This window comes from Artibeus jamaicensis, unplaced genomic scaffold, assembly GCF_021234435.1.
Source record: "Artibeus jamaicensis isolate MK-2021 breed Jamaican fruit bat unplaced genomic scaffold, CSHL_Jam_final contig_332, whole genome shotgun sequence".
NCBI classification, from domain to species: Eukaryota; Metazoa; Chordata; class Mammalia; order Chiroptera; family Phyllostomidae; genus Artibeus; species Artibeus jamaicensis.
In genome coordinates, this window is record NW_026521788.1 from 23,934,763 (window position 1) to 23,953,611 (window position 18,849).

The 18,849-nt window shown below is 34.4% G+C and overlaps 1 protein-coding gene across 1 annotated transcript in view; it reads right to left on the reverse strand.

The window, feature by feature from the left end:
• The window catches only part of MICU1 (mitochondrial calcium uptake 1), a 236,970-nt gene that overhangs the window by 116,636 nt on the left and 101,485 nt on the right, over nt 1-18,849 (reverse strand). The window contains exon 6 of the mRNA XM_037130527.2: nt 4,431-4,545. Coding sequence (XP_036986422.2) covers nt 4,431-4,545 — 115 coding nt within the window. The remainder of the gene's footprint in view (nt 1-4,430; nt 4,546-18,849) is intronic.

Consider the following 18,849-nt stretch of genomic DNA (forward strand, 5'->3'; position numbering starts at 1 on the left):
TGGATCTAAGGGTCATGGGTTCAATTCCCAGCTGGGGCACATACCCAGGTTATGGGTTTGATCCCTGGTTGGGATGTATATGAGAAGGCAACTAGCTGGTCAATGTTTCTCTCTTTCTCTTTTCACCCCCTCCCCTCTCTCTAAAAGCAATGAAAAAATGTCCTCAGGTGAGAAAAAAAAAAAGTAAATGTTCAATTTTCTGTAACAGCAGGGGCTACTGAAATGGCATAGTTTCTCAACTGTATCTGGCTCAAAATGAACTTAACATCATAAATTATTTTATTTTTTTAAAATTTCTTTTTTTATTGATTTTAGACAGAGGAAGGGAGAAGAGAGAAACATCAATTTGTTGTTCCACTTATTCACGCACTCATTGAATGATTCATGTATAGGCCCTGGGTGGGGATGGAACCCGCAACCTTGGCATAATAGGTCAGCGCTCTAACCAGCTGAGCTACCAGGCCATGGTGAATATCATAAATTACTGATATCTTTAGGTATTATCTTATTATTTTGTCAGAAGCTGCATTACTATAAAATCAATGAATTAACCATAAGAAGAGGTTATGCTAGAGAAAGAAGCGACTGATAAACAAGGTGAGACACTTAGGAGACACTCTGGCCTTACAGCATGAAAGTGCAGCCATGCACCGCTTAGCGACAGGGAAACAGTCTGAGAACTGTGTCAGAAGACTTCATCACGGTGTGAACAACATAAGTGCACTTACACAAATCTAGAAGGCGTAGCCTATTACACTCCTAGGCTGTATGGCTTCACCACTGTTGTGTAGCGATCCATCGCCAACTGAAATGTCATATAACACATGACTATACACATTTCTGAAATTCTAGGCTAAAACAACAGTGCATAAAATCAGCCTTTCATCTGCTTTGTCTTAACTCTTCATGTCAATTAGGCAATGGCAGATAATCCTAGATGTAAAAATTACACAAACAGCCAAAACAAATTTTCTCCACAACTTCTCCAATTCAGACATCCCAATAAAAAAGATTTGCAACTGCCTCATCTGTTGAAAGATTTCAGTATGCTGCCTTGCCTGTGTTTTTCAACAGATTGCTCCACCTGAAAAACTTACTTTCAGCTATAACTTCTATAAGATTTTCATCAGATGAAATGGCACTGATCTCTAAGTCACATTCACTTTGTGATCTGCTACTGACTTAAGTATGGCAAGATGAATAAAATATTATACATTTTTACTTGAGTGCTGCTTTAATTTCTTAACATGTTTGTGAGAAAGATGAATCACAATGAGGGTGTGGTTTAATTGTAGGTAAATTAAATCTTGCTGCAGTGTAAACTGACTTAATTAAATTTCTCCACCGATTTCCTCAAAATCTAAAGAGGGAATCAAAATCAGCCTACAGTGAATTATGCCTGATTTTCACTAGGTCTGTTCCTAGGTACTAAACATGCCATGGCATTTTTTACTTTAGATTTTTCTGGTGGCTTATCATTGCTGAAAATGTGGCCACAGCAGGAACACCAAGCCACAGGAGCCCCGGTGCTGTGGCCCACCTGGGTTCAAACCCAGTATCATGTATTCACTGTGGAACTCGAGGCAAGTTCCTTATATGTAATCCTCTGTGTGGCTCAATATCCTCATCTGTAAAATGAAGATAATAACAGTGCAAACATTATGGGGTTGATTTGAGGAAAATATATGTGTAATTGGAGATCCCAAAGGAGAGGAAGAAAAGGCAAAGAAGTATTTGAAGATATAATGGCTGAGACTTTTTTCATATTAGATGTATACACCTGCAGATCCAAAAGTTCAAAAAACTTCAAAACAAGAAATATGATGAAAAAACAAAACAAAAATAGCCAATATGCCAAAACTGTATCAGTGGTTCTCTACCAGAGATGATTCCTCCCATCTCCATCCCCTGGGGCACATTCGGCAAATCCTAAAGATATTTTTGGTTGTTATGTCTGAGAGAAGAGGGAGGGTCTGCCACTGGCATCCAGTGGGTAGAGGCCAGGAACGTCAGCAAACATGCTACAACGCGCATGACAGCTCTCACAATAAATTACTGTGCTCCAAACATCAACAGTACTGAGGCTGAGAAACACTAAAGGCATATAAAAATTAAAATGCTTAAAACCAGTGATAAAGAAAAATCTTAAAATCATATCCTTATTATATTTTCTCGTTCCTGACAAAAACAGAAAGTATGTGACATCATAATTCTAAGCACTTTTTGTAAATCACTTGCTATGTTTAAGGTAGGAGCTAAGAACCAAAAAGTAAAGGCACTAGGACCAGCAGAACTACTTGGATGGGTTTCCAGAACTCAAGGGTCAGTGTGATTTGTTTTTTATCTGCTTTTAAATGGTTGAATTAAGGGAGCTACAAAATGTGCCAGGTATTCTAAAGGTTCTGCTTTGTGATCCTTCTGACACTTAGAAAGGTATGTAGATAATAGGATTAAGCAGTGAATAACAGTTAAAATCTCATTTCAGCCCAACAAATGTTACTGGCAGGACTTCCACACACATATTATGCATCAGTGCAGTTCTTCAAGTTAGTCTCTTCATTTAACGCAGTGTTCTCTCTGCCACATCATGCCTATTTAATGTAAATTCTATCCAAAATTGCAAAAAAGTTGTAAAAATCCTCACCAAATTCTGCTAGGGTTTTTTTTTTTTTTTAATGACAAGATTTATGGAGCTTTTAAAATTGGACATGAAATAACACGCTGTGACAGGGTATCAAGAATAAAAATGTAGACAGCGTACATACTAAACACTATGCACTGAAGTAGGAACTATTTAGACTCATGATCTCATAATCCTCAAATAAATAATTTGGGTTTGGTATTACTGCCCTCCTCATTTCACAGACAAAACAGCTGAAGAGTTTACCCAGGCCAAGATTTGAAATGAAGCCCATTTTGAAAATATATGCCTTTAAATTAGCAACTAACACTGCACAATTTTAAGATCATGCACATTTTTAATTAGTTTAACACTTCGGACCTTCGTAGCAAACCAATGCACATTTACGCTGTCAGGGCCCTGGCCCACCACGTGAGTTTATTCACACACTTTGGTGCCCCGCAGGCAGGTGTGGTGAGGCATGTCAGTCTACCTTTCTTCACCTTCCTGTCAATCAGAGGGAAGAAGGGTGAAAGTATCGTGGCCATGGCAGGAACTGTATATGTCATTGATTAAAACTGTTCTACAGTTTTATCTTTACAGATGACTAGCCTAGAGAAGGGAATTTTTTTTGTTTGATATGTCCCAGGTGAGAAAAAAACCCTGATAATCACCTCTTTCAAACATACAAGCCAGGTCTCTTTGGTTCAATTTAGGTAGATTTTATTAGAGTGTACACAGAGAGTGAAAAACATACATTCTGTTTTGTTTTTCTCAATAGTAAAAAAAAATCACAGTAAGGGGAATAAAATTAAGAAAATACTTAGAGTACCATACTAATTAACAAAATTGTTTGGCTTAAAAATCAGAAATTCATCAATGCTCTATTTATTGATTTTGGAGAGACAGAAACATCATTTTTTTGTTCCACTTATTTATGTATTTATTGATTGCTTCTTGTATGTGTCCTGACTCCTGTCATCGAACCTGCAGCCTTGGTGTATCAGGATGACACTCTAACCAACTGAAGTATCTGGCCCACAACTCATCGATGCTCTAAATGAGTTGAATTTGAATTTTGTATCTTAAATAGTAATCCTCCAAGATTAAATATTAATTAATATTCAACACAATTAGAACTTTTCTTTTTTCTTGTTTGGTGGAAGAACTAATAGATCAACATATGTTTTCCTGGGGAAGTAAAAACACTAATAAAGCCTATACAGAAACAGGCAACATATAATTTATTTTGACAGAATACAGAGCTTCAAACAAAGCTCTGTAATCTAAAGGTAGATGTAACTTAACAGTTGTTTATTTTTTAATTTATTATTTTTTTAATCCTTACCGAAAAATAGATTGTTATTAATTTTAGACAAACAGGAAGGGCGAGAGGGAGGAAGGGAAGGAGGGAAAGAAAGGAGAGAGATAGAAAGAAAGAAACATTGATATGAGAAATAAACATCCATCTGTTGCCTCAGGTACGGTATCAAACCTGCAACCTAGGCATGTGCCCTTGACCACGATCAAACCCACGACCTTTCTGGTGCGCGGGATGATGCTCCAACCAACCAAGCCAACTGGCCAGGGCTACGTTTTAAAATTTTTTTAACTTCACCTTAATACTTCAGTTTTCTTTCTCAGGTGGTTCTACATGCAAGTTATAAAGAATTCAAGTTACAAAACAAAAATTTATGTAACATAGTCCATTAACTGTATGAACATGTGTTGTTTCCCCCTCCAATCAACTTAACTTTTTATAATCCTGTATGCTCCCCATAAACAAATAAAAAGAATAGTTTATACTTACTAGAAAGAACAGTTGTAAGGAAAATGTAGTCTGAGAAGGATATGAGTCCACATTCTCCAAGGGTATAAAATATACTGCCTTCGTCAGCAAATTTTTCTCGTTCCTGGGCAATTTTCTATTAGACACATGGTCCCACCAAAAGATAAAAAGAAGACAGAGCAGAATAAGAACATAAATAGTCAAAGATAACCCACCATTTACTTGACAGTTTTATGGTATTTGTCATGAGCATTTCTCTGATGGTCATTCCAAATTAACGGATCCTTTACAGTTTTCAAGATGATTAAAATTGTAAGACAAAAGATAATTGTTTGTTTCAACATGGGATTAATATGAACATTGGAAAATAATTTCAATTTTATGAACTCCTGTCATTTAACATATACAGACCCAGTTCAGGGCTAGTTTTGTTTTTAAGTTTTAAAAACAGTCCTACTTCTATAGAAGTATATAAGGTAGAAAAAAATCAAAACAAACAATTGAAAAAACTAAAATGAAGTCATTTCCAATTGACCATGGAAACGACACTACCAGTGATTAGAAATGAAGAAGCAAGCAACTAGTTCCAAGGCCCACACAAATGCTCAGAAACGAGTTTCTGAAATACTGATTTTAATTTTTCCTATGACCCCCAAGAATCTTAGCTTTGGAATGTAGAATAGCTTGCAGAGTAGACAGCATTTCTAAAACATAATGGCAAATCAGACATGCATGCCAAGCTTTAGACATGGTTTAATTTAATTATAATTACTGTTACCTTGGTGGAAGCTCCTAAATTTCAGCTATATGATGAAACTCTCCTAAAACTCATATTTCACTCTAAGTGTATATTCCTTTTCTTTAATTTATAAAGTTCACAAAGAGAGTTAATTATCAGCTGCAGCAATCATCTGTTTGGCAAGTGGTCTCTTCCTGGGTGTTTAAGCAAACCTACCCTGTTTTCTGAATTCATGAATTATAAATTTAGTGGTGACATTGAAGATATTCTCAAAAACTGAAAAGGATCCACCAAAGAGTTAGACGTAAAACTAATTTTCGTAAGTTCTGGGCCAACCTAAGATATTAAAATATTATTCTGGGTACCGAAAAAATGAAATAGGAGGCGTCAAGAACCCAAACCAAGAAAGCGCAATCAAAGTAATAATGTCATGCAAGCGCAAATAATAAGCAGCATTGCAATCATAACCTTGGGAGGAATATCATGAACACTAAACCAACAAGCGCCAACACACCAGCATCCAGGCACACAACTACCCAGTAAGTTACCTCTGTCTAGTGAAGATCCCATCATACACCACAAAGGAAAGAAAATTAATTAACCAGTTGAAAACACAAGTACCAAGTGAGTTATCATGATCTTTTCAGTAAACCCACTGATAGCCTTTATTTTATATTTGTTTGTCCATATGAAACAGTAACCACAGAAAGGTCAAAATCCATGGCTTCTCTGATTCATTTATGATGGACAGAGAGCATTCAGAGATCACCTCTTTGAGACAACAGAAAATGAGCACATAGCCCCCCATATGTTCAAATTAAGGTTAGATCTCATACCATACTTGATCTTCTACCAAGAGATGAAACAAATTTCAGTCAGAAAAAGCTGCTGGATGAAAACAGGAGCAGCAAAGCCCTTCACTAGGAAGGTAGTATTTTAATTTCTCAAAGTGAAATAATAGTTACATTTTAAATATCATCCAAGATACTGCCATGTAAACTTACTTTTTCTTCTTATGAATAAGAAAAAAATACATAAAGTGAGAATCTGTTCCCCGAAGGCATGCCATTCCTAGCCAGAACACTAAATGTGTATAGAAGCTGAGTACTTCATATTAACTATGTAATAACTGTATGGAGATAGTGGTATAAGCTAATAAAATAAATAATATACTGGGATCCAGAAGTTGAGAACCAGATAAAATCTAAGGGCAGTGGCGGCTAAGCCAAAGAAGTATACCTAACATCATTTTCCTGAAGGTCATCTGGACAATGAACAGAAAGACTAGTCTAGGTCTGTTGGTTACTTGTAATTCTGAAATATTTTCAACTCAGAAAAGTATCAAGATCCACATAGGAGCTCTTATATACTTTTTATTCAGATTCACCAATAGCTTACACATTATTTATTTTATCGTTTTATATAGATATATATTTTCTTTTGTACTATTTTGAAAGTTGGACACGTTTTACATTTTATACTTAAATACTTCAGTATACATTTTCTACAAACACATTCTTTTACATATCACAGTATAAATTTAAGAAAACCAGAATACTTAATACTAATACATGCTATTACCTAATCCAGTCTACTTTCAAATTTAGTCAACTTTCAAAATAATTTTCTTTATCTCTCTGTTTCACCCAGTTTAGGATGCAATATATAATCATAAATGGCATTTAGTTGTCTTATCTCTTTAATATCCATTAATCCAGAACAGCTTTCTTTACCCTTATTTTTTCCTTTGGAGGCTTATTTTTGATTGTAATAAAATTCACCATTTTAACTATACAAGATGGTGTGGCTTCTTTCAAGTAACATAATGTTGTCTACGTTCATTCATGTCATAGCATCAATCAGTATTCCTTTTATTGCCGAACAATATTCCACTGTATATATACCACAATTTGTTCACCTATTCATCCAGTGAAGGGTGTTTGGGTTGTTTCCATCTAGTGCTACAATGCACATTCACACACAAATATTTGTTTGACTATCTGTTTTGGGTTATTTTGGGTATATAACTTGTGAATCTTGCATTTTCAGGTAGCCTAAATGACTCAGGTCCTAGCAAACATTGACTTCACCCTCATGAAAGGGCTTGTGCCACAACCTAATCTAGCCCAATTGTTCCCTTTCATTCACAGAAAGCATGACAAATAAGAAATGATTAATGCTGTTTTAAGCCACTAAGATTTAGATTTCTCAGCAATAAAAAATAGTTAAATATACTTATTAAAAATATTTCTGCTAGTCTGTGGCTTGTAATTTCTATTTTGACAATCAGAATTTATAATTTTCATGAAGTGTAACTTATTAATTTTTTTCCTTTATGGTTATTGCTTTCTATATGCTAATATATTTTTGCATATCTCCAGTCCATAAAAATATTTTCCTGTATTTTCTTTTAGAAGCGTTATAGTTACAGATTTTATTTTTAGGACTATGATCCATTTCAAGTCAATTCTGTGTATACAGACATAAGGGGTGAGGTTTAAAACTATGGACATACAGTTGTTCCTAAGCCATTTGTTAAAAATCATTTTACCATATAAGTATACATCTACTCTTCTAAGATATTTTCTGACTTGAGTAGCACATTTTTCTTTTGAAGGTCTGTTGATACTAGCAAAGTATATGATTGTTTCTTCAAAGTATAAATAATCATAGAATTATTTAAATGGTTTTTAAAAAGGCAGCTTGAGAGACTCTACAAGACCCTCTTGCAGTCCTGGTTTCGGCCGCTAGCCACCACCACCATTAGGACAATTATAAAGTCTGCAGAGATAATAAAGATGTCACTGAATAGAACCTTGATTATGTATTAATTGAAAATTGCTATTGGAACACATCTCCATAGGGGCTACATTATAATGACACTTCACAATGCTAATTCAATTAATGTGATTTTCTCCAGAAAGGCACCTGCCTCTACTACATGAAGTGGGATATGTCCATGTTTGCAGCCCTCAGTCCTCTAAAGGAGAAAGTATTTGTTTGTGGAACTAGGAATGAGACCTCTGCTGTGCTGGGTAGATTGATAGGGAGCTAGAGAGGCCAAAAGAATGCCAAATTGCTGGCTATAAGAGAAAATAGCAGAAGACATACATCTAGCAGAAAAGATATAGAAGAAAAAAAAACTCTAGAAAGGTACACAGAAAAGGAGAATGAGGGGAACAGAGGTTTCAAAAGTCAGGAGAAACTGAGGAAAGAGAAAGCATGTGTGCTTGAGAGAAAGAACAAAGAATGTGTGTGTTTCAGAGTTGCTCCTTAACAATAAGGGAAAAAAAGATGTTTAAAGAGGATTTTAAAATTGGCCATGCTTTGCAATGTGCCCTGTGCAATACAATCTTCTAATTCTTTAGAGCAAAGGTCTACACTATTCTTTCATGCTCTTGGAGTTGGGATTGGGGTACAAGGAGACAAAGAAGAGTTACATGTATGCTTTCCAATTTATCCATTTGTCAAAGAGTGATTCAGGTATATTCAGGGGTATATAGAGGTGGGCAAAAGTAGGTTAATCATAATAATAGTAAAAAAATAATAATATAAGATTAAACTGTTTCCTGTACTCAAAACTGTAAACTTACTTTTGCAAACCCCCTGTATTTCTAATTTATTAACTCTAAGTATTTACATGCCATGAGTTGTATAAGAATCATCTTTGGAATTTTATCACTTATAAATTGTTAAAACACCAAAATTGTCATAAAACCGATGTTTGACAGTGAATAAATTTTTTGAAGTCCTAAGGTATGGTAAAAATGAAAAATCAAGATTTAAGAAAGGAAAAGTGGAGAGAAGTTTTTAGGTTTTTATTTTCTTACTCCAAAGTATCATCAGTATTTAACTCTGCAATTGGAAATGTCAAGCACAGTGTCCCTTCATTTAATCTTTTGGGTAATGTTTGATCTGGGACTAAGTTTTAAGTCATTTTCTCCTAAGTCCCTAACACCATGGTCCTTACGATGGTCCTTACTTAACATATTGGTGATGGTGTTCACTTTCTCCATCTCAGAGGTGGTTATGATCATTTACATTAATATGTATTTTTACTAGGAAAATCTATCATCAGGATTTGTATTAATATACATAATAAATTCAATGTAAATAACAAATATAACAGATAAACGAAAAGGAAGAAATTTTTGTACATAAAAGTAAAAAAGAAATATATTTCAATTCTACTGTAAGGGCACAAGTGTAAAATTAATATATTAAGGTACCATTTCATTAACAAGAAAAAAATTATAGTAAAGGTCTATGGGAAACTTGTATCATAATAAAGTTCCCGAGGAAAGATTCTAACACTACACCAGTATATATGCTGAAAATGAAACAGAACTGGGTATTTTAAAAAGAGTCTGTAATTAAAGAGAACTTACACAGTTATCTTTCTACATGCATCTCAGAAGTTACATATGAAACTCTATTGCAATTACTTGAACCCCTGAAATTTAGGCCATGAAAGCAGAATGCTGGTGAACTGATCAGAATAATATTTCTATTCAATTTACTGGCAAATGTTACCCCCTTTTGGAAAACAAAATTATGTAAAATATTTAAAAGCAATGTGCTCATTAACTTAGATAAGTTGAAACTTAACTGTTTTATTATTCATTTACATGACCATGTCTTTGATCTTATTGGTTTCAAAATTTAGGATATAGCTATTGGCTCAATATCACTAGAACATTCTAATTACTGACCTCAAGTAAAGGCAAATAAATAAATAATCTCATAAGGGTACTGGTATTGATCTTAATTGCACTATCCTCTTTATTCTTTAGATACGCCGAAAGACTTAAGAGTATGTTATAAGGTTGATCAAAATAGGGTAAATAACTTTGACTTCTAGGATTCAATTGGTTGAAGTCAAAGAGAAAAATCACATCTAGGAGTTTAATCTCATTATTTGTTCTAGTAAATATCCACTTTTCAAGTTCTATAGCTCAAAATAAATGTTTCCTGTCAAACAGAAGTTGATGGGACTGTGACAATAAAATAGATGCCACCATATCATCCCGAACCTCAAAACATCTCTGGTATAAAGGAAATCTGATACAGAACACACTTTCACTATTTAAATTAGTAGGTCAACCTTTATGAGGCTGAAATAATTGGATTGTTTTAATATTAACATTTCTACATATTGCTAAAATACATTTCAAAGTCTTCCTAAACCCCTCAAGAAATATTTGAAGTTGTACTTCAAAAAATTAATGATAATAATACACTTCTTCTAGAAAATACAATTTTGGCATATCATTTCTAAATGATAAATAGTATTTCAACCTATGGTTGGGTTGGATTGGGTTGGGTTGGGGGTGGGGGAGCTGGAGTATTAGAAAGAAAGAGAAAATTCAGCAGTTTCCCCATGCGAGTAATGCTCATATATCATTATTTGGTTGGCATACAGATAGATGCCAAAGCCTTAGTAAGATATTGATCTTAAACAATCACCCTGTTCCAAGTCAAAAGAAAATGCTGCACAGTTAAAATGTGTTAATTCTTCTTCCGCCATCACATATATGAATTTGCAGAAAGGTAGAATTTGGGGATATGTCATATAAAAATTGAAGTGAGATGTTTTTAATTTGGAGTTTATGATTTATTTTTCTCTTGACTTAGACTTTCCAATTTTTCCAGAGGTAATACTGCTTTTGAGGCAAACAAACATAAATTACTGTGCAACAAAGTGTGGAAGGTGAATGCTTAAGATACTATAAACTTCACTCTGCCAGAAAGCCATTCTCTTTTCAGTCCCAATTCTAACCACTTTAGCTCTGAAAACTATTCCAAATGCCTAGAATGCAAATGTTTCTATTTTATGGCTATAACTACATGGTTATAATGAATGAATACAAATGAAGATGCTTAAAAAAACAGTGGCAGAAGAGGTGACTAAAGCAATGATAAAAATTCGGAAGTCTACTGGATTGGCACTGACTTCAAGTAAAGGATACTACTTTATTAAAATTATTTATTTTAGTTCTCAATATCTGACGAGGTATTATTAGAAACCCTAGATGGGGGAAAATCACCCATTCTACCACATTAAATCTGCACACTTGCTCCAAAGTGTGCATATTCTTTCTCTGGTTGATATACTGATGTTTTACCATTACTAATTCCCTGCTATCTAGATCTCAAAATTCTGAACTTTGGCCACTCAAATCAATCAGTGCTGGAAAGAACTGTTCTAAACTCAGCAACAGCCTTGGTTTTGGTGACATGGTTTACAAAAGGCTTCCCTATCATGTCATGCAAAAACAACCTCAGTAGAAATTATGAAAAATATGTTGATATAGTATTTCGCCTTCCTCCATTTGGAAAAAGATAATAAAAATGCATCTTAAGAACAAAAATCAAAAAGTTTCACTCTGAGGATCACCAGTCATAAATTTGTTTTATATTGTTCTAGTAACTATTATCCATCAGGAAATCCTTTAGATGAAGAATTTGTAAATCATTTTGAAACCAAACATTTACAGGTATTCTTTGAACACCACTGACCATTAAGACGTATCAAGAATTTTAAAATTACAGATTGCATTTCTAAGCCAGGCACTGTGCTAAATAAATAAGCACTTGCATGATCTCTTTCAGGTCTCACTGCAATCCTATGAGGTAGGTGACACTACTATCAGCACTTTACAGATGAAATAAGTAGCCCCAATAAGTAGCCCAAGGTGACAATGCTACAGAGTGGCATGACAGGTCATGTTCTGATGCCGGAACCCATGCCATGAATCATTACGTGTTATATTGTATCAAATGCACAGAAATACACCAGGCATCTACACTGCTTGTGATTTCTTAAATTGTTAATGGGATTGGATATTTTGGGAGGAAATACACAGTTCACTATTGCAAAATATTTGCCCTGGGGCTTAGCTTGTATCAGCTCAGTTATCTTGAAGAGAAAGTCCAGCTAATGGTGTATGAGGTGCATATCATAGTTTTATACCTTGACTTGTTCAAATGCATATTTTAATCATTTTCAAAATGAGTATCAGTTTAAGAATGTAATGGCTGTTCATACTGTTCTTAATTAACAAAACTGAAGGAGCTTTCTATTTACGTTTAAAACTTTTAAAAAGGCATCATGGCAAAGACAAATATGCACAGTAAGAACTCGCCTCACACATTCCCTGCAACCAAAGCACATCAGTAGATGTTGAGGCTGAGAACCCATTTTTACCAGAATAGGAGAAAACTGTTTTGAGTAGTTTTCATAGAACTTTACTTGTGTAACCTTAAAACATGCTATAGTGTTTTGGCTAAAATAGTAAGAAAAAGGAAGCTAGTCTGGAATCTTGTTTCATGGTGAAAAGCTAAACACGAAGGTGTTAAAATGTAATGGTTAGTCATGTTCATGCTTTCAAATCAACAATGGTAAGTCAAATGGGTTCAGTTGACCCCAAATTAAACAAAACAGAATCTCAAATAAAAATGTATTTTAAAATATCATAAAAGAAGTCTGAATATTTGGGACAACCAAGCAATTATACCCTTCTTGGGAGCTCTTATTATTATTACATTGTTTCTTTTTTCAACCCGAATAATCAAACACGTGTGGTGACAACAGATTATTTAGTGGTGGAACTCAGAGACTGGAAAGAGACCGTATGCATACTCCTGGAAGCAATACAGTAAGTATTTGATACCATTCGTAAGCTGCATCTGAAGATGCACTCTATGCTAACAGAAAAACAAAATGAATCCGGCCTTTCCACAGGCGATAGAAACTTAGCATGCAAAGGATAAAACCCTGTAAAAAAAGCAAGCAAGAAGGCCCTCTTCTACAGTGTAACTGCTCTGTTCATTGACCTTTGGAAGCTTAAAGGATTTATACTAGAGTCACCAAAATGTGATATTTATAGAACCCAATAGAGATAAACAATCCCCCAATATCTAGTCGAAGAAAAAAGTTCATTATTTTTAATACATAAAGCATATTAATAAGGTATCCTTAAGAATACAGTAAAACTTGATTTTGAATCCTTTATCATCAAAGAATATTACTTTCAATAGTCAAAGTTTCAAGAAGATTGGTGCTCTTTTGTCAACAATGGTGGTTGACTACTCAATGCTGCAGATTCCAGAGACTTTCAAACACCAGTTTCTACCTCTTTTCTTACTTTCTATGAAGGACACCTATCTGAAGCAAGTCATTCTGAACCTTTAATCCTTAAACCATACCATTATCATACAAGTTTTTAGCTGCTCCTACAAACTGTTCTGCTGTAATTAGAGAATGGGAAGTGGCTTTCCTCAGTCACAGGGGTCAGCATCGCATCCGTTTTCTGCTCTTTAGCACTATGCTTGTGTCAGAGCTATTCTAAACTAGAATCTCAGGGATTAGAAACACTGATAATGGGGTTGTCAATAAGTTGTTTTCATATAATTACTTAAGTATTTGTTGATCTGTTTCACAATACAGTTAAAGGCAAAGATAAGACAATTTATTGTGAAAACAATCAGATGATTGGTTTGGAATTTGGTAATGGGACTACTAAAAATATATCCCATTTTAAAAACAAGGAAGCACATGACAAATGTTCCATAAAAATAAGAAGCACCCTATGATTTTCATTAATTATATAATTAATCATTTTAAAGCAAAAGATGTTCTAATTCAGTTTAGTTTATATTTTCATGAAAAATGCAAAAGTAATTTTTAAATGAAATTTTAATAATTTATAAGCTATAATTAAAGACTCTAAGCCTTAAAGATCAATTTTAAAAAGTACTTCTTATGTGTCCTTGAAATTCTCTTTTGTCAGCCTACAATCTATATATTCTTTTTTCATGATTTTCTCCAGATATTTGCTAGCTGTTCCAAGTAAAAGTTGTTGATTAGCTCAGAAAAGCAAAATAGTGAAGTCTTTCTAAATGTTTTGTTTCCCCTGAAGCCATTTTGAGCAAAGTGAAACTAAGCAATAGCTGTATATTATATAAAAAATTTCAAAAGAAAAATACTATTAATTTTTCACCTGAAGCCACTATTACAGTTCAATTAGGAACTATTTAAATGACCCAATTAACTGAGTATCCCTTATGCAATACAGTGATCAAAACAGTTTGTTGACCTTTTATGTGACACATAATATTAAAACTTCCTTCTTAAAACAGACTAGTCCAATTTTCCTGTCATGGCTTTTTAACGGGTGGGAGTTGTGAATATTTTGAGTGATGTTACAATTTTTATAGTTGTAAGTCTATACTATGAAATGAAAGTTATAAAGTTTATTATAATAAATGTAAACAATTTTTATAAAGAACACAATAAACTTTAAAAAAATTATTTCTTTTAAATTATGCTAAGTACTATATTGTCAAGGACATGTGCAGTGTTTGAACTGTCATATTAAAGATAAAGTATGTTAATTTAAAGTGAAGGGAATAAAATCATTCTCTGAAGGGAGAAGGGAAAGGGCATGAGCATGCACTGAACTGAACCTTTGTCCCTAAAGCATTATTATGGCTTTTAGAATACTGATTAATTTGAAGCACATGCTGTCAGTACCTGCCAGAAATCCTGATCAGAAGGTGAGAAAAGGAAAAAAATTGACATTGATTATATGAACAAAAATTTCCAAATTGAATACATATAAATATCACAAAATATTATAATATATAAAGGACTTATTAAGATCTGTTATAAAATCACTGAACACCTGGAAACAGAAAATGAGGATTAAATAGATATGTTTTATATCTTCTAGGTACAAAAACCCAAAAACTAAAACCCCAACAACTCCCTACAACGAAACTTACATTGTAGAAAAGCTTCATATGACTATAAAAAGAAAGCACACAGATAATCACCTGTATCTTAAAGGGAAAGCAAACATTTCATTTTTTTTAAAGGACAAAATGGGAGAAAATAAATTTCATTCACCAGCTTTTCAATTTCCCTAAAATCTTGACCTGTTTGAACCTCTTCTGTTTAAGGATAAAACAATTTAGCACACAACAAAAATCTCAAAAAAGGGCATCAACTAGACACAAAGTATTGATGAAAAGGCTTAATGTGTTTCCCAACGTCCCAATGTTTTTCACTAGGACATAAAAGCAGTTTTGCAAGACTTTCCACCCCACATCAAAGTTACCTGTCTCCTTAATACGACACTCACTCCAATGAAATATGCTTTGAGTGGTGTGTTGGTATGCATACTAATGACTAGGACTCAAAGGAAAATGTATTTGATGCATTCTAGGGGTTTTGTAGAGCCTACTGTGAAACAAAGAATTTGAAGTAAATACAAAAAAAAACAGGGTTTTTTTTCTTCCAAATTCCTGGTTTATTAGGGAAATGTTTGTTGTGAGGAAAAAAGGTCCCAAATATCAGACTGTTCACAAAAATAATCTGTCATATCAATGTCAGAAAACAAACCTTAAGACTATTACACTAATTATTTTCCTAAAGGATGCATTGACATGCCAACTCTCATTCACAAAAACATATTGTTAGGTTTGTGTTGAAGAGTCCCACATAGCACTCTTAGAGGTCACAGAGGTTAACACAAACACCTCCAACTCAAAGATGCTCTCAGGTGCTACTCAATTGATGAGACTGCCTTTGCAGTTAGGGAAGCAACTGCTTAACTCATATATGAATGAAAAGAACTGCACTCCCTGTATAACAAGAGATTATTTTAGATATAATAGATAAAAACCATATTTCCTTTTTATTATTAAGTCATAAAGAGGTATCAAAATTAAAAGCAAAAATTACAAGGTAAGGCTTAACTAATAGGAGTGTCAAAGGAAGTGAAAATGGACTAGGTGCAGGACAATATGAATGAATGGGAAGAACAAGGATGGAGAGAACTGTGAGCATGTGCTGAAGATGCTAGGGGAGAGGATCTGGTGAAAATTTTGATCTTAAGACAAGCACCTACATAAAGAAATAATGGGACAAGATTTCTAAACCCCGCTATGTGCTTAAGAGTCATCCTCTTCTTCCTTAGCCTCTTTTTCATCATCCTTGATCAACTCTAGCTTGTCATCCAGCCCCTGATCTTCATTATCATCATCACTCCAGTAGGTCCCCCTCCTCAGCAGAGTCATCCTGCAAACCAAAAGGTCACGGGTTTGATGTCCTGTTAGGGCACATGCCTGGTTGCGGGCCAGGTTCCCTATCACTGTTTCCCTTGCCCAACAATGTTTCCCTGTCTTTCTCCCTCCCACTCCCTCTAAAAATAAATAAATGAAATCTTTTAAAAAGTGCTTTTAGCAATTTATAAGCCTAAGGCTAGAATTGATGTGACAGGGGTGAGATGAATCACTGTGCACAGAGAACCGCTCAGATATGAGAAGACAAAATAGAGTTCTCTCTTCAGTTCAGGGCCTAGCTATTTAATCCCAGTCAACTACTCATTACAAGCACAAGTAGATCTTTACACCCGATCTAACTGGGAAGGAAAGAAGCATGGAGAGAGTAATTATGCTTAGGATATGCTATTCTGTAGCATTTCACACAAACCAAGAAAGAATATATATATATATATATATATATTCTATTATATATCTATATATTCTATTATAAGGCGCTAACTCCTTCCATAAATAGAGTAAAATGCTCAAAGTCATGCAAAATAGTTGCAATTTGTACTACAGCGAGGTACTTTACCTATTGTCCTGATTTTACTGAGAAGGTAACTGACTCAGGTTTAAGTGGTCTCTTGCCCAAGGTTACCCATCAAGTATGTGGCAGAGTCCATATTGAACACAGGGTTGCCTATATGCCAAGTCGCATTCTTTTCATCCTGCACTATTATTATACACTAAGAAGTTCAGCAATCCACAACGTATTTTTCATCCTCAATTCAGCATACTACAATACCGATAAATCTTTTATATATAGTTGTCAAATACCAAGACTCTCGAAATGGAAATCCCTAGAAAAGTATTTCAGAGACTAAAACCAGATTTTCTTAGGTCTGTGGTATGTACAAAAGAAGTAAATTGCTAATTTATGGAAAGAAAAACGAGAAAGTGGTTTTAAAATAATTTAAAGACCTTGGATAAGAAAGGAAGAAGATGAAAAAATCTGAGACTAAAAGTCAGAGGAAATTGCAGCAGGTGTCAAAGGATTTCTTGAAAATGCTGAATCAGTTCCTGAGTTCACTTTGCCAACAGAATTACATTCTAAACTTTTGCTCCTCTAAAGACTGACTAGATGAGAGGCCTCACTCAAATGATGCTATATTTAACACACAAGCAATCAGAGAAATTTCTATTTACAAAGAGATCATATAAACAAATAGCTTAGATACATGGAAGAAGATAGTATAGCACAGCACTCGACGTGGCGAATTCTGGAGCCAGGCTACCAGTTTGGAAGCCTGGCTCTACCACTTACTAGCAGTATGAGCTCAGTTAAAAAAAAAAGGATTAAGTTACTTAACTTTTGTGCACTTCAATTTCTTATTTTTAAAATGATAATAAAAATAGTAAGCTATCTAAAAGAGTAGTTGCATAGATTAAACGTGTTACTATGTGTAAGAACTTGGTGCTCGGCACATAATAAACACTCAAAAAGCTTCATCTCTTCTTTTTCATATTATTATCGGTGATAATTACCTCAGGAGGCAAGTGGAGTCAAGCATTTGTCATTTACAGAGCTTGCTTTAAACTGGAAAAATAAAACACGGATAACAATGTTTATCCATGAATTGTTCATTTTTTTTTCTAAAAGGGCTAAATCATTACCTCTAGAATAATATGTGACTATGAAATCATTGTGGAGAACTCCAGGCTTCAAGGAACTAAAATACTTTGTGCATTCTCCTGGAATCTGTTATAGTTTTTTTTTTTAAGCAAGAATTTTCCTATTATTAAAAAAAAGAGAACACAAGTGATATACCCTCCTTTAATGATGGGATTGATAGGGCAAATGAAAACATGGATCAAAAAATATGAAGCAAAAACCATTAAATTTTGCCCATATATTCATATTGATCAGTAGAAAAACCCGAATGAACATATCGATTTGTCAAGAATTTAGACTTGACTAGTTTGAATTCTCTGGAAGTTAAAGGAGGGGGGAGGGGGGACAGAGAGAGAGAGAGAGAGATGCACTTAATGAACAATTCAGAATTCATAAGAGTATCATAATCTGCTACATAAATTTGAGAATTAAAGCAGTTCAGATAAATGTAAAGATTTATCAAATTCTGCTCCATGAGAATTTCAGTCCACCCTCTCCTAATTTACATTTTCTTTCTTTTAAAAAATATTTTATTTATTTATTTTTAGAGAGAGGGGAGAGAGGGAGAAAAAGAGGGAGAGAAAACATCAATGTGTGAGAAACATCGACTGGTTGCCTCTCACACACCCACAATCCAGGCATGTGCCCTGACCAGGAATTGATTCAGCAGCCTTTGAGTTTGTAGGCCAATGCTCAATCCACTGAGCCACACCACCCAGGGCTAATTTATATTTTCTTGATCTGCAATACATTTCACTCTTAGAAGACAGGAAAGCCCTCACATAACTTACTATATATGTTAAAGAATAATACTATACTTGATCCTATTCCAGATTCATATTTTATCTGTGATATGAAGTAAATAATCACAACTTGAATAAAGCAGTAAAAGGAACACGTGTGCCCACACTCACCCTGGGGAAGTCAGTCTTACTCCTAAAGGGAATGGCATGGACGACAGTGTGGTGATTGCTGGG